General features: G+C 45.4%; 1 protein-coding gene across 2 annotated transcripts in view; it reads right to left on the bottom strand.

Annotated features, from left to right (window-relative positions):
- The window catches only part of ITGA9 (integrin subunit alpha 9), a gene marked incomplete at its 5' end in the record, with an annotated part of 366449 nt that overhangs the window by 293878 nt on the left and 52184 nt on the right, over positions 1-20387 (bottom strand). For both annotated transcript variants that reach the window (XM_082664510.1, XM_082664511.1), the window contains 7 exons: positions 1904-1949; positions 4166-4256; positions 8205-8299; positions 9068-9173; positions 12261-12398; positions 17361-17429; positions 20086-20171. In XM_082664510.1, the coding sequence (XP_082520636.1) occupies positions 1904-1949; positions 4166-4256; positions 8205-8299; positions 9068-9173; positions 12261-12398; positions 17361-17429; positions 20086-20171 (631 nt within the window). The remainder of the gene's footprint in view (positions 1-1903; positions 1950-4165; positions 4257-8204; positions 8300-9067; positions 9174-12260; positions 12399-17360; positions 17430-20085; positions 20172-20387) is intronic.

The raw sequence follows: 20387 nt of genomic DNA, 5'->3' as shown, positions 1-20387 counted from the left end.
AAACTACCAACCCAGAAGAAGGGTGATAAAGTAGAAATCCAGTCCCGTGGGAGTAATTAAAGGACCCATCTTACTGAAGTCACCACCCGAGGGACACAGCCGCCACCTTCAAATACTGAAGGGCTGTTATATGGAAGATAGGGGACCAAGAAGCAGACTTTGAGGCAGGCAAATTAAACCCAACTGATGTCAGAACTGCTAACATTTACTGGGCACTTAAACCAGGCACTGTTCTAGCTCACTGAGCTCTCGTAAGAACTTATGATACCCAGTGAGGTAAGTACTATTATTGCCTTTTTAACAGATGACAATCCTGAAGCAGAGGTTACCAGACTTGCCCAGGAAACTCACCTTGTAAGGGCAGAGTTAGGGTTTGAGCCCAGACCACCTTGCCCCAGAGTTTACACCCTTAACCTTAAGGCTATTCTGCCTCTTTAACAATTTAACATTTGTCAGGCGGTGGTGGTGGGGGGGATGTCATATTAAATTTATTCATTTCATTTCCAACATGATTGGCCATGTTAAGCCAACTCTTAGGAAAGAAAGAACTTGAAAGCCAAAGGCCCTTGAGGCTATGTGTCTTGATGAGAAAATATGATCCAAGTCTCTGTCTAGAGCATCCCTAGGGTGTTGTTCATCATCTTTTCTAAATCCTTAGAATATTTATTATCTATACTGTTCATATAGCACCTATCACATATTATATAGCTGAGGTTTTATGATGTATTTATGGCTTGCTTTAACTAATCCCCTTGGTGTAGAATGGACAATGCCTGAAATATTATGTTTCCCCACAATTCTCTGCCCATTGTGGTGCTCAATAAATGAGTAGTGGTTGATATTAGAAGTATTATAATTCCTGGAGTAGCAGAGTCATTTCTGACTCAGGAATTTTATGATCATCATCTTGAAAAAGTAAGTTACACATGGATTTTCTGACTGCTGCCAATATGACAAACCTTGAAATTAGCATTTGTCAGTTAAGTGTGTGCAAAGTAACTAGCTTGAACAATTTAACATTTTTCATTACCTGTGGGTGAACTGGTCCCCTCAGAAGTTACTAATCCCCACCCTGGGCACTACGTCCTTCTAGAGGAGGCTGTGTGGTACTATGGTGGAGACTCAGAGGAAGGCCCTGCTGAACAAGAGGAATCTAGGGTGTGGAAATCCATGGCCTCTGGGATCCCTTCCAGCTCTAAGAGTCTACTAGCCTATTTTAGAAAGTTCTGAAATCAGGTTGTTAACAAAACCTATGAGTTGGCTCCCGCTCCAAAGTGTAACGTTGCCTTCTCTGAGTCACAGAGACAGAAATACTTGGAGAGGGTTCATGGGTAGGCCAGCAGCCCGCTGGCCTTTGCAGGAAAGATCCAGACTGCATGGGCTTCACAGTGAGGACTGGGCCTGAGCTCATGTCCCTCACCCTCTGCTGCCACCAAAGAATGAGGGGGCAGGAGGCTCCCAGGCCCTGGGGGGCTGGGGACTACAAGGTGGGAGAGCCGGGATGAAGGGTGCAGGGATGAAGAGATGGGATAGAGCAGTTTCATGGCGCCCACAGGAAATGACACTATGTGTAGCGCACATCTATGGAAGGGACTGTTCACAGCAAAAGGCAAAAACCCCAACTCTTCCTAGAAGCTCCTAGAGGAGCTTCTAGCATCCTAGAGGATGCTATCCTCTTACACACGTGAACCACTCAAGGCCCACCGGCTGGAAACCCCGGGATAGAGGATAACAAGAATGAAAAAACAAAGGCAGCATTCGCACTTACCAAGCACCTCTGCCTGCAAGGAACAGGGCAGAGTGACTGCTGACTAATGATGAATAACTCCCCTGGGCCCCCCTTCCCCACCAAATTCCATCCCTCACCCACGAAGAGCCAAGAGGAAAGAGAGAAGCATCTCACCTTAGGAGAACCACACTGTCCGACATGAAAGCTCCAATAGTTACATCTGAAAACCACAAGTTTACAGATTCAGAAACTTGCTGAAGCCCATTTCACCCACCCGCTGTCAAGGGGCTCCACAGCAATGGAGGCCAGCCTCAAGGTCAGGGGGCACCCCTGGGCTCTGAAATGACTTTGTAGGAGTTAGAGCCACACTGCCCCATATAGCAGTCAATCACCAGATGTTGCTGCTGAGACCCCAAAACGTGCTGGTCTGCACTGAGATGTGCTGTATGTGTAAGACATGAAACAATTTTAAAGACCTGGTACCAAAAAACATTAACGATCTCATTAATAATTTTTATACTGATTGTACGTTGAGATGATAATGTGTTGGATACATTGGGCTAAATTAACATTATGAAAATTAATTTCACCTGTTTCTTTTTATCTTTTTAGTGGTTACTAGAATATTTTAAATTATGTAAGTGGCTCACATTATATTTATTTTGGACATCAGGGAATCAGAGAGGGGGACACTTGGAATTAAATGACTCTTGGGAAAAGCTCTAAGTTCTGTAGAACATGTGAATCATCTCCGTTCCACCCCTCACTCTATGTGACCCCGGAGTCTCTCTGTGTCCTTGTCTGCACAATGGAGATAATTATCCCCACTGTCTTCTTCAAAAGTTGACAATATTTCATAATATTTAAATCAGAATATATTTATTACACACTTGTTCGATATATTTATTAAATATGTTAAATCAGATATTAAAATCAGAAAACTCATGAAAATACTTGGCAAACTATAAATCAAGACAAGTGTTAGCTGGTAATGTTTATTCCTAAAAAATTTAATTTAGGAAGTATGCATTCATCCAACAGCTCTCTGCCTTTCCTCCCCTCAAATATAAACCTCTCAGCCCTACGGTTCCCATGACTACTTCACAGAACCAAGCATCTGAATCCCTACATCTACACGACGTCCTCATTAAGGAAAAACAAAGAGCATATCTGTGGATTGCAGGGATGCTAAAATTTCTGCACTTGGGTATGCTTGTTAATTTTGCTATTTTCTAATAGCCTTTTTAAATTGCCTGGATATTTGAAAATAAAAGAACCCGACGCACTTGCCATTTCTTTTAGGAAAAATGCAAGGTAAGAAATCCACATCCGTCGTGAAGTGTGACCATACCTGCTCACCGTGCAACTACAGAGAAGCAGCCTGGGTCCCTGTCCACAATGATGTGGTCTCTGGTGCCCTTAGTTCTCTGAGGCTCAGTATCCTTGTCTGTAAACTGGGGAGACACCCCCATCTTTAGCTACCTATGGGGTAACTATATGATGTACATTGCACAGGGAAGCATTCTGCACATATCAGAGTGCTAAACCAATGGTAGGTATTATTTAGGGATGGCTACAAATTGCCCAGAACAAGAACTGCTTTCTCAAACCTAAAAAGACTCGTACAAGATTGCATTCATTTTCATAGATCCTTCTGAGGCATTTTAAATGGAAAGAAACACTTTCTCAAGATAGCAAGATGACCTAGAGTTTCAGGGACATTTCTTCTGAATTCCATGATGATTTGGGGTTTTTCCAAATTCTTCTCTTTGTTTCCTCACCTCACCTACTCCATCCCCTTCAGGCAGCAAAGGAACCACTACTCCATTGCCCAGTCAATTTTACCTACACCGGATATCACTTGGGATTGGGGTTTGAAATCGTACATTTTTCTTCAGTCTCAGTCACCACAAGGCATTAATTAACCCTGAAGACAAGCCAGCCAGCCTTGAATGGTGAAGGTCTGTTTTGTCCGTCAGGGAGATGACATATGGCATGGTTTTCTTCCTGCTCCAAGTGTTTCTTTCAATACTTGTCTCACGGTGGGGGTGGGGGTGGGGGGTTGCTCAGTGCCTTCTTCATTCTCGATAGGAAGACGCCTCCGAATATGCTCAAATACCAAGGCAAACATGAGGCTTCACTGGTTATCATTTTAAATGTGGGGAGTGCTTTTGGTCTTTAGCAGAAAGACTTGCTGCCACAGAAATTACTGCAAAAATCCACCTTCCTGGTGCTTAAACCCTTTGGAGTAGAACATTTTAAAACTGAAAAATAAACTTTAACACTACTTTCATCTTAAAAGTCAAACACCAAGCAAAATACCCTATTCTACTGTATGAATTTTCCTAATCCTAAATACAGGTCACATCTGTGATCACGCTTACCAGACTGGTTATCTTTGCTTATCTCATATGCTTTTAAAGAAAGATAGCTTACCGGGATAGCCATTTCCATCCATATCAATGCCTCCTGATATGGACTGACCAAACATCCGCAGGACTGGACTTATCTTCCGCCCAGAAAGTTTCTGAAACAGATAATAGAGAGATTGAGTCACCAGAAGGAGCACGGTCACAAATAAGAACCAGTGACTGTTTTAGGGCAGCTTCCCTGGACACCTGGTCTTGAAGTTGTTCAAAGAAAAAAATCATAGTCCGAATTTTATCGGGGCAGGGGGTAGGGGGCTTTAGCAGGCAGTTGAAGACCACGCACTCCTTTATTATTACTTGCCTTAGTCAAATGTCACCATTTAAAATTTTTTCTAAGCTCAGTGCTAATGAAAAAGCCACCTAGATGAGTGTGTTAGTGTTTTGATGTGTTGAATGAAGTTCCAAGTGGATCAAGGTTAACTTCCGTTTCTAAGGGAGGTTCTCTTTTGTGTTTATACAGGTATAGCTGGCTGAAATTCTAAGAACATATTGTCCTTATATCTCTCTACCCAAACATGTACTAAACATGGAACACTCCTAAGAGGCACACGTCATCTGTTCCCTAGGTGGACAGGAATTAGCACGACAGCTCTCGATCAAGCCAACCAAAAGATCTACAGGCTCCTGAGCATCACAGACAGGATGAAACAGCTCTACCTAGTACATCTAGAACTCCATGGTCCTGAACCTTCTACAAACTGTAGGAAATCCAAAAACTTAGCTGAAGCCACCCTTCTTCCTAAAAGGCAGCCTTCAACCAACCATTCAGCACTGACAGCTCCTCTGCCACAGGGCACACGAACATCTGTACTTATCTCTCCTTCATCAAGTTCAACAGATGCTAACACAACACATGCTGTGTTGGTCCAAGAATATTCATTGTACAACCAGCCTTTGTCACACATCCATGCTTGTGTGGCACAGTTCCTCACAAAGATATCAAACTTCCTGAATCAGAAAAGTGCCATGTTCTGGGATCTGACCTGTTCTTTCTTCCCTTTCTCTAAACAGTCTCCCTGGGGAGGCTTCCCTCCCAAGGCCCTCGATGTAGATGGTAAGCGAAATGCTTTGTTTTCATGCCACACAGCAACCTCCATGTCAGAACCAGGTTTACACATAGTCGTGGCTCACTTGGGACTTTCTTGCCTTATCCTTTTCCTCACCGAGTCATCCTGCAAAAAAGTCACGAGTATGGGGAGGAGGTGTTCCTACAGGGTTTACAGATGGAGACAGCAGGGACTCCCCCACCCTGCAGCAGCCAATAACTGCTAATAACCCTCTGCCTGCCACCTCAGTGAAACCATCCAACAGGAAATGTGCAAGCATCAAAGCACAAATCAGAACACTGTAGGGAAACACTGAAGAAGTGTTCCTTGATAACAGGCAGAGCCCCACATCCCCAATGGCTCTGTCTAAGGAAACACGGATGTGCCTCTGCACGTTTCTTAAAAGTCACATCTTGAAGCAGACCATCTCGGCTCTGAGGTCCAATGACGTGAGCAGCAGCTTGCCCTGGGTTTGCATTTCTAAGGTATGCTGTGGCTGAGACAAGCAGGGAAGAGTGAAGGGGTGGTCCTTTTGGGGGTGGCGATGCAGGCTTAAGTTATCCCACAGACATCTGCAGGCCATTAGGCCATAAAGCCAGGAAGATAAGTCTGCTCGATGCTAATAACTCTAAATGAAAACCAGGAGCCTTGGGAAACCTCCACTTCACCAGGTTTACATGCGGTGTCCTGATGGCAGGAGAAAGATCACAGGGGCCGCCGTGACATGCCTGGAGGGCTCTCAAATTGAGAAAGGCGCACGAGGATCTTAAAATCAACACTTTTCATGGTAAACTCGAGAAAGAGGAATGAGTTAGAGTTATATGGAAGAACTTTAGACCCTGATCTCACAATGCATCCAGCAGAAATAACACCAATCTGGGCCAAAGAAAAGCGATTCCCTTGCCCAGACTTGTTTCTGACTTCCTCCTGTAGTTCACCCACACAATGCCCGCTCTGTCCAGACCTGGGCCCTGGAGAGAACCTGGCGTTAAAGGATTTTTCTTCCTTTAAAATCACAAACCTTATCACATACATATTAGGAGTCTGGAAACGTGTAATCATGGTTGTTTCTTTTTTCTTTTTTTTTTTTTAAAGAGCCCCAAACCACTTCTCTTTGTTAGAGCTAATGAGCCAGGCTGCGTGCTGACAAAGGCAGGACAGGTCCAGCTGCTGATCCCTGCTTCCTACTAAAGACAATCCGCGCTGACCACAAAATTTATACCTCAGTTCTCTGCAGGGAGTCCGCCCAGCAACGCAACAAACACGAGAGGGCCGCCAGAGGAGGGGAAGCTGGGGGTCTCTCACAGGCTGCCGCTCTGTGTGATTAGCTTCCCAGGTCCGGGAACAAGCTTCCAGGAGGAAGCATGGAGAGTGACCTCGATGGCGGCACAAGGATGGCTGCTCCCTGGATGACTTTCAGCTTGTGACAGTGGGAACAGCATCCCTGACCCAGGGTAGAGCAGCCCCTGAGACACGGATGTGGCCCCCAAACTGTGCCCAGAGCCCTCTTCCTCCTGCCACCTCAGCTAAATCCTCTAGGAGTTTATTCCCACCACTACTCATTTCTAATGCACAGAGGATGGTCCATGTAGATAAATACCCCTCAGAGTACATATGCCTCACAGACAAATAAACTTCCATAGTTCTGAGTTTTCCAACTGAGCTTCCCTGAGCGTTCCTTTTTCCCGATGTGGAGTTGAGGGCGGTGGTTGCAGTAAGAGGTTTGGGAGACAGACTGGCAAAGGTTCATGGTCAAATTGCCATTTCCTAGCTGGTGACCGTGGGCATGTTAATTAACCTCCCTGGCCTGGAGTCACCTTGTAAATAAAAGGTGGATAACCAAGGTGCCCATCTCAAAAGGCTATTCTGAGGACTAAAGGTGAGAGGGCAGAGCAGGCGCTCAGGAAGCATCCTTGCTCTCGCCAGCACCTCCCCTGGCAACTGCCTCTTTCAAGAGTCACGGAGCTGAGCAGGAGGCCCAGCAGAGAGAATCTGGGCTCAAGTGGCAGCAAACCAGCCAGCCCTCAACCCTTCATTAGCTAACTCATATCTGTTGCAGGAAGAACAATTAGGAACGTACACATTGAACTTACACATATGCATCGCCTCTTAAAATCAACTTGCAAAGCCTTTCCTTACCTAGAGACTTTAGTACGTGGACAACTTTCGATACTTTCCTATTTCATGTTATAGAACGTTTTATAAGAACAGGACTCAGTTCAAAGTTTTGTTTCCTTCGCAATAATCAAGATACAAGGCAAGTTTCTTGGTGACGAGAAATGTCAGCATGAATAGGAGGCGGTAAGCACATAGTAAATGTTCAGTAAATCAGCAGGGGCTGATTGGAAATTTCTCGACATATGCTCAGTCCCTTTCTGTTGCTGACCCACTGGGAGAAAGACCCAGGCCTGTGCCACTCTACATGCAGACATCCACAAACATCCTGACCATGCTTCTGTCCAGAGAGTGACTTCCTTTTTTCCCAGGGGCTGGGCTTGACACCATCAGCAAGACTGAACTCCAAGCTGATATAGCAAAAAACAGAACTCACCACTTCCACGTTCCCAAGTCTGGGGCACGAGGCCAGGGCTTTGACCAGCTCCCCGTTTTAATGCCAACTGTGACAACAGCCCTGTGACAGCTTTCACGTCCCTCCTCCATGGACCACTGTCTTCCTAGATTATATTTTACAAGATATTCCTTTGGCTTAGCACAGATGGTTGACAAAGCAGTAACCAGAAAAAGCAATCCACCTCTTCTTACATAAATCATTCTAACTCTGGCTAAGAATTTGGATCTTATCTTTTGTAGGCAGAATGCCTCCCTGGATATGAGCAAACTCGGGAGTCTATAAATATGTTTTGATTTAAAAAGCAGTCTCAATGGTTTGTGTCTTCCACTGGAGGGGGGGGAAGATGAAGGCAGGAACAACGCCGTGTGTTGTATGTATCTGTGGAATGAATGTATGAACAGCAACCATGACACTTTCACACCAATTACCATGGAGTACTGAGGGACCATCCCACCGGCATCACCATGATAGATGTACACCGCTCCTGAAAAGTCATCCTCCTTGGGTGCGCCAATGGCCACATCTAGGGGGAGAAAAGCAGCTCTGGGTTAGAAAAGCCATTAACATAATGGTGGATTCTCTAATTCCTGCCATGATGTCTAGAAATTTCTTGGTTGTTGCTTGTTCAAGCATTAAACTAGGCACATGATCTCTTAGCAGCAGGAAAAAAAAAAAGTAGAAAGAAAATTATAGAAGCTGAGAAGAGGTTAGTTCCAGAAAATTTCTCCCTCATCCTCATAGGAATAAATTATTGATCTAACCAATAAAAGAAATGCAAATATCAACCACCCACCCTAATGTCTGTCTGAGAAGGGAACTCCATAGACAATGGTTATTGCATAACTGAGAAAGTCAACTCTGTTCTTGGGTAAAGGAATTATATAAAATGGTATTCCCTTTACCAAAAAAATCAACGTTACTCTCACAAACTGACAACTAGATCTTCCTCCATGCTCTCAGAGCATCGTGGAGCATCAGAGGCTCAGAAACAAGCAAGGTTTGTAGTGAGAGGAAGCTGGTTCAGACTTGGCCGCCATAGAAGCCCCTATGGACCAGCAGCAACGTTCACTGCACCACAAACACATAGCAAAGAACACTGAGCTGATGAGAAGGGATTTCATGGAAGCAAAACTCCAGTGGGCTCAGGGCTCAGCCCTGTGTCTACACAGAAAATGTGGTTTCTAACAGGCATCCTCTCCCCAGTGTACATGGATGGGCCTTGTCATGGGCAGGCAGACCCCAGAGCGCCCACGACAGGGGCAAGTTAGAGGGCAGGTACGAGCTCACTGACCTGGGAACCCGTCATCATCGAGGTCGCCCAGGCTGGCGATGCTCTCCCCAAAGTGTGCATTGTAGGCGCCATCCCCACTCAGGGCCAGCTGCTCCTCCAGGGCTCCCTGGGAAACAGGATGGAGGGAAAACGGAAACAAAACAAACAGAATAACCAAAAAAAGAATGAAAAAACAGAGCCGGGAATGCCACCCTGCCCTGCAGCACACCCATGGACAGGAAACACCTGGGCAGAATCCCAGGCATCCAAACATCCCCCCCCAACACCCGATGGTGGCCAAATGAGCTCCTTCCACCTGGGTGACATGAAGGTCTCCGATCACCTGAGATGCATTTTAGAGGGAAGGAGACCCACTGCTGGCCACTGATGACTAAACCTCTCCCTTGTCCTAATGCTCTATACACCAACCTATTAACCAACCTACCTGCTTGTCCCCACAGTCTCCTCTCCCCGCGATATCCTCAAAGTTGTTTTAGAGGGAGTACATATTTCCATTTCTGCTCTCCTCTGCCTTCTGGTACAAATTTATAAAGCTGTTTTGTAGGGTGCATGTATTAGCAATCTTGGCAGAGGGAATCATGGTTCAGAAAACCCAACACCCAATAGTTCTTGGTTAAGGGGTGGGAGCAGTGATAACAGGACACACGACTGTGCCCATTTTCATGTGTGGTTTGGATTTCCTAAGCAAACACCAACCAACAGAGGGAGGGGTCAATGGTGATGGTGTCACTAAAAGCCATGCCCACTTTACCCCCAAATCATTGACACATGACTATCAGAGCGTTAAAACACCATCTGAGGGACTTCTCTGGTGGTCCAGTGGTTAAGAATCTGCCTTCCAATGCAGGGGACGTGTGTTCGATCCCTAGTCGGGGAACTAAGATCCCACATGTCACAGGGCAACTAAGCCCGGGCGCCTCAACTAGAGAGCCCGCCTGCCGCAAACTACAGAGCCCACGCACTCTGGAGACAGCGCGCCACAACTAGAGAAGTCTGAGCGCAGAGAAGATCCTGTGCGCTGCAACTAGGACCCAATGCAGCCATGAATGAATGAATGAATAAATAAATAAAATATTTAAAAACACACGATGTTTTGAGGCACAAGAGTGTCTAACCCTGCCCCCGGGTAGAGGTACTCAGACCCACTGTACATCCACAAGCCATCCCAAAGCTTTCATTACAACTAAATTTTTTTCCCACTGTACTCAAACAACTTGCAAACAGTAAAGATGTGATGAGTTCTTAAGTCACCGAAACCTCTGCCCCACAACACAAATGTGTTGATTTCTTCCCATCAGTGTGGTGAAGAAAGAGAGAAACATTGATTCCTTGTATGTACCAGGCACTGTATATCCACATCCTCATTTAAATCACACAGTGACTCTATAAGAAAGACCTTATGACTCTGCCCACTTTACAGATGAGGAAACTGAGCTGCTGGTTTCAAGCTATTTGTCCACATCACACAGGCTATAAGTGGTGACACCAAGATTCAAAGGCAAGTCATCATTTATTCCCACTCCTGCACACTGCCCTGCAATCATTAATCACATAAGATGAAATTCAACAGAAGTAAGAATACCCTTGTACTTAGGGTAACCACATGGCATTAAGAAACATTGACTGGGGGTGGGATGTGTGGGTGCCAGCTGCCGCAGAAGGTCTGGGGGATTATCCTGCTCCAAGATTCCATGCCCTGGGGCTGTTGGGCTGATCACCTTATTGCCTGACAAGTTAACACCCATGCAAACGCAGCAGTCTCCTGCATATATGGTGGCCAGCAGCTACTGAATGCTGGCTGTTCTCATCTCCATAACGACCACCTCATTTCTCCCCTCACCTGCCTTGTCCCCCTTCCTGGAAGGTCAGTGCAGATGCAGGTGCCATGAGTTGTTCCAACAGGTACCAGGAAGCATCTTTCCTCCCAGGTTTTAGATCCACCTTCCCAAAGAGTTTGCAAACATCCAAGAAAGCTCAAGGCTCTAACTTCCCCTGGCTCCTCTTTAAATAACTGCCCTTTCTGGCATCTGCCCACCTAGTAATAGCTAAACATCACCACCCCCTCCCGATCAGGATAACTAACACCTTGGCCACCACTTAAAAGTACACTTTTACTGACTTTTTTGATTATGAAAGAATTACATTCTCACTGTTTGGATAAAGATAAAGCTAAATATCTACCCAAGCATCACCACCTAGAGGGATCTATTAACATTCTCTATGTATTTTGTACATTTTTAAAGGTTGTTTGTACCTGCAGTCTTTATCCTACTTTTTCACTGATTATCTCATAAACATTTTCTCATGTTAGCTAAAGGCTGGTGGTCACAGGATTTATTCATTTAACCATTTCCCTCTTGTTGAATATTCTTTCTTCTAGATCCTGAAAAGATTCTACTTTCTCATTGGTCTCCTGCACCCACGGATGCACTGCTGCCCCTCAGCCCCTGCCCCCACCCATCCTCCACTGTGCTGCAGAGACATCTTTCTGACTCGGCCACATCCTTTTCATGGTTCTGCAGAATAAGGGACATCGTGACTATAGCCCTTGGCCACTGGGGTGGCCCCCCTCCACTCCTCCCAGTCCCAACACGTTGAACTATGGTCCCACTGCCTCACACCTCAATCCACTTGCCCAGCTCCCAGCCCACTCCCGCCTGTCTACCTAACTCCCATTTTTCTTCAAGATTCCTCCCAGCCATCATGTCCTCTGAGAAGGCTTCTCTGCCTCCGTGGGCTGGTGTGTATATAGTCCCAAGGAGACAAAATAAGAGAGATGAAGCATGCCACCTCCAAAGCCAGTTTGCCTATGTTCAAATCCCAGCCCCACTGCTTCTTATCTGTGTGATTTGGGGCAAGTGACTTAACCTCTCTGAGCCTCAGTTTTTTCACCTGAAAAATGGGGACCCCCGATACCACGTGCACATGTCACTGAAATCATTCACAGGAAGCAGGAGAAACAGTTCCTGGTACATAGGAATCACTCAACTTTAGTCATTAAGATTCTCCTGGACCCCTGTATGTTTGCAGTCATAACACTGAGTATAACTTTCCATTGATGGAACACGGAGCTTTCTGAAGGTAAGAAGCGTGTCTTTTTACCTCCTCTGGGTGATGGGGCTCAGTCACTACTCCCCTGGGCCAACATCCCTCTCCCACACCCTGTCCACATGTTGCCCAGCTCTGTACTCACGTTTCCTCTGTTGATGTAGACAGTGACCTGCCCTTCGTCCCTGATCTCAGAAAACATGGGGGCCCCCACGAGCAGGTCAGAGAGGCCGTCCACGTTCAGGTCAACTGCGCACAAGGAGGAGCCGAAGTAAGAGCCCATCTGCAACCAAGTCAAGTTGCAACAAAGCGTTCAGTGTCCGTCCTCACACACAAGGCCCCTGCCTTCCTCCAGATGCCCAGCCTGACAAACATCTGCTCCCAAGCCCCTCGGAGGCTGTGCCAGCCATGCCACCCTGGAAACCAGAATGCCTGGGCACGGTGAGATCCCAGCTCCCCTGGCCTCCTGGCAGCCACGTGGGCCCCCCGGTCAAAGTGAGACCCACGTTCACTGGCTTGGAGCCCCACCAAGGGGGAAACAAATGGAGTGATCCCTGGAGAACAACGTACTGCTTTTACAAATGCAAGCTGAGGCTGCAGACATAGGTTACAGCCATAATAAAAGTGCCTCGTGTATCAGACATTTGACAAGGCCAAGCAAGTTAGGAATATGGAATTTCACAATACAAGGCAGGCATGAAAATAAATGTTATATGGGAAACAGATTACCCTCGCCCAGTCTTGGGCATAGCTGAAGACTGGTTAGGAAGGCGTGAGTTGAAGTAACAGAAAAAGGTACAACTCAGAAGACCATTTGGAGGATGAGGGAAAACAGCCAGGTTATATTGGCTTAATCATAGCTTAATTCAGTACCTGTTATTTTATTTTTTACTATTTTTTTAATTGAAGTATAGTTGATTTACAACGTATTATTTCAGGTATACAGCAAAGTGATTCAGTTATACATGTATATGTATACATATACATGGAAAAGAATCTGAAAAAATTCTTTTCCATATATAAATATATATACATACTTTTTTAGATTCTTTCCCATTATATGTTATTACTATATTCAATATATATTCGATTATTATATTCAATTATATTCAATCAGGATACTGAATATAGTTCCCTGTGCTACACAGTAGGCCCTTGTTGTTTATCTATTTCATATATAGTAATGTGTTTCTGTTAATCTCAAACTCCTAATTTATCCCTCCCGCCACCACCTTTCCCCTTTGGTATCCTAAATTTGGTTTCTATGTCTGTGAGTCTATTTCTGTTTTGTAAATAAGTTCATTTGTATCATTTTTTTAGATTCCACATATAAGTGGTATAATGTGCTTTGTCTTTCTCTGACTTAGTACCTGTTATTTTAAATTGGGGGTCTTAAACACAATCCAATGGGATCCAGGCAGGTGATATAACAGGTATAAGGAAAAAGCAGACAACAGTGCGGGCATGCTTACAGGTGGCGAGTGACACTCAGCTTCTGTGTCTAAGAACCAAAAGAGAATGATGGAGACTGAAGCAAACTAGAGTCCACAGACCCAGCTAAAGGAGCAATCCCCACCCAGGGGCAGTCAACTCCTGACTGACCCAGAAAAAGCCAACCATCTCATTTTTCAAGAGAAACCAAAGCTCTAAAATTTTATTTGAATTGCCTATTTTTAAAATGCTGACAACTAATTCATATTAAAAAATAATAAACAAACATACCATGCAGGCCAAATGAAAATTTTTGTAGGCTGTACCCTTTCCAAAGGCTGCCAGTGGGCAACCTCTGTTTTTAATTAAAAAAAAAAAAAATCTATCCTTTTAAAATAAATGTTTTCAAATAAAAGGGCTCTGGTTTTACAGACATGAACAAGCATTTTCTTTTGCTGTTTGTTGGTAGCTAACCCAGGGGAGTTTGAGAGAGGTGGAGGGTACTTTGGTCTATTTCCTGCAGCTCAGCCTGGGAAAGGACTCAAGTCCCTCCCAGTCACGTGCCGAGGTCACTTCCACCCAACCCCCATCCCCACCTGCCCCCTTCCCAAGGGAGAAGGGCACAGGGAAGTTTCAGAATCATGGGGTGGGGGGTGGGCAGAAACCAGCTGACAGTCACCAAGTCAGTGGCCTTGCCAATGTCTCTATCTTGACTTTAGTAAAAGAAACCGCTAAGACCCAGGCAAGGCCCTGAAGACCGAAGCTGCTGGCTGTTCTCTCTGGCTGAGTCCCAGGGGAACTATTTGTTTCATTCCAATGGTCTATTTAACTTGGCATCTTCGTCGGTGTTCAATCAGAAATCCCCGGACGTGAAGTTTCCTATCTAAGTTTTGACATATAAACACTTCACATACTCAATTATTGCAATGAAACTTCGATAGGGCAACGACATGCTTTGGGGTGAGTGTTCCTTGATCAGAGCTCTCCCATCACCCTGGAAATATGAGGACACATGTCATAGCAGTGGAATTGCACATGTATTGGTGATTTCTTACATGCACTATACGAAGGATGTCAACCAGTAAAGACCAGAACCATTTGGGGTTTTGTTTCTCTTATGGCCAGGAGACAGAACTCTCTGACCAGATTCTGGCCACACGGAAGCAGAAGTGGGTCAGGGGTTTCCTGAGTCAGAACCCTCCTCTATGTGTGGCTCTGGACACAGGGGTAAAGCAAAGGCATCCTTTGAAAGCCTGGGGTCATGTCCTTTCCCACTGAAATAATGGAGAAGTCAGTGGGACAAGAATTTCTCATTTCTTCTGGCACAAGCAGAATAAGATGTCTAAAGAGGGTAATCAGAAAGATGATGACGGGGGCAAAGTTGGAAGATGGTGAAACAAGATGGTAGAGTGAAGGACATATGTTACAATGGTTCAAGGTGAGGGCGAGAAAAGCCCCAAGGAAAATGAATGGCAGCTCTGGAGCTGGGAGGTGAGACAGCTGGCCCATGGTCTCCTCTTCAGGGAGCCCTGTCGTGTCATAATGAGGACACTCAAGCTGACCTGCAGGTTGGTCTGTGCTGGAACCCACGTCATCATGTCCTCGGGAAATTTGGAAAAGCAGATTCTCAAACCTTTCCCTCTCACGTCACCCACTCTCAAATCTGCTCCCCCAAACCTGCCCATGACCCAGACACAGATGGGTAGCCATGAAAGCTATCATCCAAACAGGGAGGGTTCTGGGAAAGTGAAAGGGCTCAATTATAGACTGTTGTTTACACCAGGATGACCAGCATCAGCTGGGCCTGTCCTGGGCACAGGCAGCGGGCAGTGGAGGTGGGGACACAGGAAGCAGGAGGGAGGCACAGTGATAGCTGAACATGAAAATATTCTAAAAATAGGGTGATAGGGACTTCTCTGGTGGTCCAGTGGTTAGGACTCCATACTCGTACTGCAGGGAGCATGGGTTTGATCCCTGCTTGGGGAACTAAGATCCCGCATACCACAAAGTGCAGCAAAAAAAAAAGAAATAAATTAAAAAAAAAATAGGGTGATTAAGTGTGTTTAAGCCCCACAATTCACTTTAAAGACTCCCTCAAAAAAATAGTAGTTACATAAGATAGATGTGTTAGCGAACCTCAGTGTGGTCATCATTTCACAATATATACATGTACCAAGTCATCACACTGTACACCTTAAACGTGTTATATATCAATTATATCTCAATAAAGCTGGGGGGGGTTAATTTCATGCTGTCAAGCCGAGGTACATTGGAAGGGTAGCAGAGGGAGGGAGGGTTTTCCACAGGAAAACTCACCCATTTATTTTTTTTGGATAAAGAGCTAAAATGTTAGGCTTAGCAGCATTTACACCCTACTTGCTCTTTGGGACTCTTTCTCAGAAATGGCACGGGGTTATTTATTTTCTAACTTTAGAGGTGCTTGGAAATCCTTTTTTGCAGAATTGCTCACAGTCTTCTTCCAGTGTTGTTGCTTTGGGGTTTTGGAAATGTTAAAATAACACAGGCTTGCATAGTTCCCGGGGGGGAATGCAGAGCTGCCCTCAGGGAAAACCTCACAAAACTGAGTTTGGTGATGTATTTTTTATTGAAAAGGTTATGACAGTTATATACTAAAAATACACATGATGGTTGTTAAAACTGCAAAAAGCTCTACTTGAGTGGGATTTTTGGAACTCAGACTATGACTCCCCATCAGAACAATATGCAGTGGTGCCAGGCTGGCATGAGGCAGGTCTAACACAGCAGGACCTGAACTGGGGCACATGGCCCACCCAGGATGGAAACATCATTTTTTCCCCCTCTTCTTAGTGTGATGGTAGGAGAATGTCAGAAGGCAATTTTACCTATCTCCTCAAATCTCCCTCCCAAGTCCCAAGTCCTGTTCTTCTTCCCCGAGCTCACTAAGGTCTCTACCAAGACAACTCTTCAAATCACCCCCTTCACATCCCCACCTAAACTTGTCTCCTCTTAGAGTGGCCAATCTTACCAAATAATCCTGCCGATCGAAGCCATGCCAAGGTGTGCACCACTGATAAGCCCATGAAAAATGGTGTGTATTAATCAAAGGAATCTCTACCTGGCTTAATTTCAGACTACGATGCAATATAATGGAAACTTGCAGGAAATGGAGAATTAGCAATAGGGTAAGGATAATAAGATGGCACAGGCAGATAAACCTTGCCCAGGACTAATTTCAGGGCAGTCTTCCCCAGCTATTTCTATTTCAAAGTTCTAAAAGGAACCGGGTGATATCTGTTTTTTGTGTGGCAACAGTTCCCATGGCGATGGTGGCAGAGGGCTTGGGATGTAAGCAGGAGGGGCGGCTTCGGGTTGGTGAGATAGGGAGAGTGAGAACCATCTATCTGCCTGCCTCCTTTGAAAGTAATCGGTCATGTATCTGTACTCAACAATGCCTTATCTCTCTGGAGCTGGGAGAAAGACAGACGGAAAGGGACAGAGAGGCAGAAAGATAAAGGCAGAAAGAAACAGAGCACATAGTCATTTTGATGAGTATCTGAACCGTGGATAACCTTTTAGACCTCTGTGCTGTAACTTGGCTGTGTATAAACTCATCTCGCTCCCCGTCTCAGCACGCATGAATCCCAGGAATCTGCAGGTCACACACAATGCTGAGAAGGTAATGGCTCCAACAGGCAACTGAACATGCCATGTAAATGTAGGGCACAGATGGGCCTTTAAACCAATATTCTAAAAAGTAAGAACTGATTCCCACATGATGACATCTCTCAAACAAACAAACAAACAAACAAGACACTAATCCCAAGGATCTCACCTTTTTACCTGATGCCTGAAAAATCTTAATTAAGGTGCCTGATCTTCGGTCAGCTCTAAAAATATAAACCTATGGAAGGAAAAAAAAAATCCAGTTAAGATGGAAGCAATGACCAAAGATATTTATCAGCATCCTTCTGGGAGTTCTATGTAAATGCCTGACCAGACACATGCAGATGTGTCTACACTAGCTGATGACAAATCATTTCACGCACTCTGCAAAGAAACTGTCCTTCAATCCTGAGGCAGAAATCACCTCCATGCCTCCTGAGCCACACTGTTTACGGGAGTCACGCCCAGTAAGACCTAAGGAGCTTCCAAATTACTACCAAAAAGTCAACTCCTGGGAAAAGGATTTTCTTCCTCGAAACACTTCCTTCCTTCCTATTAGTTAGAGCTTTAGCAGGTATCACAATACAGTCATCCCTTGGCGTCTGTGGGGGATTGGTTCCAGGACCCCCAGGATAGCAAAATCCACAGATGCTCAAGTCCCTTAAGTAAAATGGCGTAGTGTTTGCATATAACCTAGGCAATCATCCCTACATTACTTAGACTATCTAACACAATGTAAATACTATGTAAACAGTTGTAAATACAGTGTAAATGCTATGTAAATAGTTGCGTGGCAAATTCAAGATTTGCTTTTAGAACTTTCTAGAATTTTTTTCCCCAAATATTTTCCATCCATGTTTGTTTGAATCCACAGATGTGGAAACCCGCAGGTAGGGAGGGCCAACTGTGTAAGAGAAGGGATGGACGTGAGCATTTTAGACAAAGTGATTCCACAGAACGTTAGTGTCATGAGATCTGCTTGGGTAAATATGAGTTTAGTTTGCAAAATGCCAGAGTTAAACATTAAATAAATTCCTTTACTGGGGACCTTTCAAAGACTTTAGCCTGTGCATTTACACCATGAATCTCTACCACAGAAAGGACTGTTTGTGTAGAACTTCCTAAATGAAATGAGTGTGGAAGTTCTTTTTCAAGTTGCATCTTAAGGGAAGAGTGAGTGTCCCATGAGAACCAGTGTCAGGGAGCCTCCCATGGGGTCAGGAATCACCATCTTAGTGTGAATGCTTTCCTGCCCCAATACCGGAAACGATAACCACCAAGATCCTGAAGGCCAGAGAGCCATCCTGGGGTCCTTGGGAAGCAAGTCTGTACCACCTCCCATGCCTGGCAATGTGGAACCGTCAGCAACTTTGCCAACTATGACCAGTCTCCCCAGCACCTCTCAGGGGTTCCAGCTGAAAGCAGCATTTTTATGTTCATCTTTGTTAACTAGATCCAGGGTGCCCTCTGCCTGGCTCTATCCGTTTTAAGTACCATTCTCATCCTAAGGCTTGACAGGGACTATACAGTTATCCCAACCACCTGAAGAGAAGACAATTAGATCAAGTTTTCTGTAACTGGTGATTTAAAACAAAACAAAGCTGCTGTCAGCAGCACTGAGGCATCCACACTGCTGTGAATTGGGAGGTAGGCGTGTTTACCGGCTACAGAGATGCCTGGCCACACGCAGCTCCTCCCCCAGAAGAGATTATCAATGTGGGGACAGCCCTTGGCTCTGTCCCTCCACCACACAGAGGAATTCATGTGACTTGGAAAGACTCATCCCTTGCTGGAAGTTATCAGAGTTCATCTGCACACCGCCCCTGTGCTCAGGGCCCTGGGTTTTTACCGTGGCTTCGTTTTCAAGGAAAATAGCATCGGTGTTAACAGGGAGGGAGGCATGTGCTCCAGAAATCTGAGTGTTGACTCCTAACTCCTGCCCAGGAGGATCCAGGAAAACGACCCTCATGAATGCCCAGCAGTCACGCCTTGTCCGCTGATCAGACTGACATCCTGGCCGAACGCTCCAGTTACCAGTGGTCTCTGTCTGGGCCTCTCCAGAATCCACTTTTCCAAGCCCCCAGAGATATAGCCAGATTCTATCAAAGGTCCACCCCTTATGGGCTCTGACCCAAAGACCATTCCTCTCTTCAGTCGTAACTATCAAACAAACTATGGAGCTTGTTAAAATGCGTATTCCTGACTAATCTGGATCGACTCAACTGGACTTCCTGTAGCCTGGAGCTAAAGATCCAACAAACATAGTCCTCCATATTTCAGGCCCCATAGATGCCATGATTCCCAAAGGGATTCTGACGGTCCTAGATCCATGGGGTCTTTTCTACACTCTGGGCAGATACTTTAGGGAAAGAGACCCGTATATTCCCAGTCTAGCCTCTGGGCTGAATTGGTCTTGTTTCTAAAACATTGGAGGAAAAAATGTGAGAATCTAGGCCTAAAGATAAATAAAAAGGCCCCAAAGATATCTGGGATTAGACCTGGTTCCATTAAGTCAAACTTGGAAAGGATTTGGGAGAGGGGAGGGTTTGAAGTCGGGTAGCGCTGGACACCCTTCCTTTGGAGAATGGCACAATACCACGGGTCAATCTTAATCATCTCTCACACACAGCATCAGCCATGAAAAACATTCTCAGATGACAAAGTGCAGAGAATGGAGAGGTCTGGGAATAGTATTCATACTCGGATGAAGCTTTCAAAGTAAATTCTCAAAAGAGGCTGTTGGAGATGAACAGATGATTCCTCAATATTTCATCACTTACCTGCCAGCCGCCCAGGAGAATGTTCACATCAAAGTGAATTGACAAACCTCGAAAAAAGCGGCAGCATGCTCCCCCCATCTGACCCCGTGCTATTCCGTAGACTTTGCTCCTCACCTTCCCAATGCCTTCGTCCTGAGGGGCACCTCCTACCACATCGGTGGTGGACACGTGAGAAAAGTGTCCGGCAGTAACTGCATAACCTGCAGAAGATGGGGAGAAACCAAGGAAGGGGCGGAGAAAGAAGATCCATCAGAGGACAATGCTTCTCAAGCATCCCTTATCTGGACAATTATGATCCAGTTATTCTTGGAACATAAATTATCAGGGAATAAATGGCAGCTGTCAGTCTTCTCACGCTGGAATGGCTCATCTCACAAAAAGACATGTTCACAAGGACTCCAGGGCAGGAAAGAGTG

This window comes from Grampus griseus, assembly GCF_964374135.1.
Source record: "Grampus griseus genome assembly, chromosome: 10".
NCBI classification, from domain to species: domain Eukaryota; kingdom Metazoa; phylum Chordata; class Mammalia; order Artiodactyla; family Delphinidae; genus Grampus; species Grampus griseus.
The sequence above is the reverse complement of the archived record's forward strand: the minus strand, read 5'-3'. Positions and strand labels throughout refer to the sequence as shown.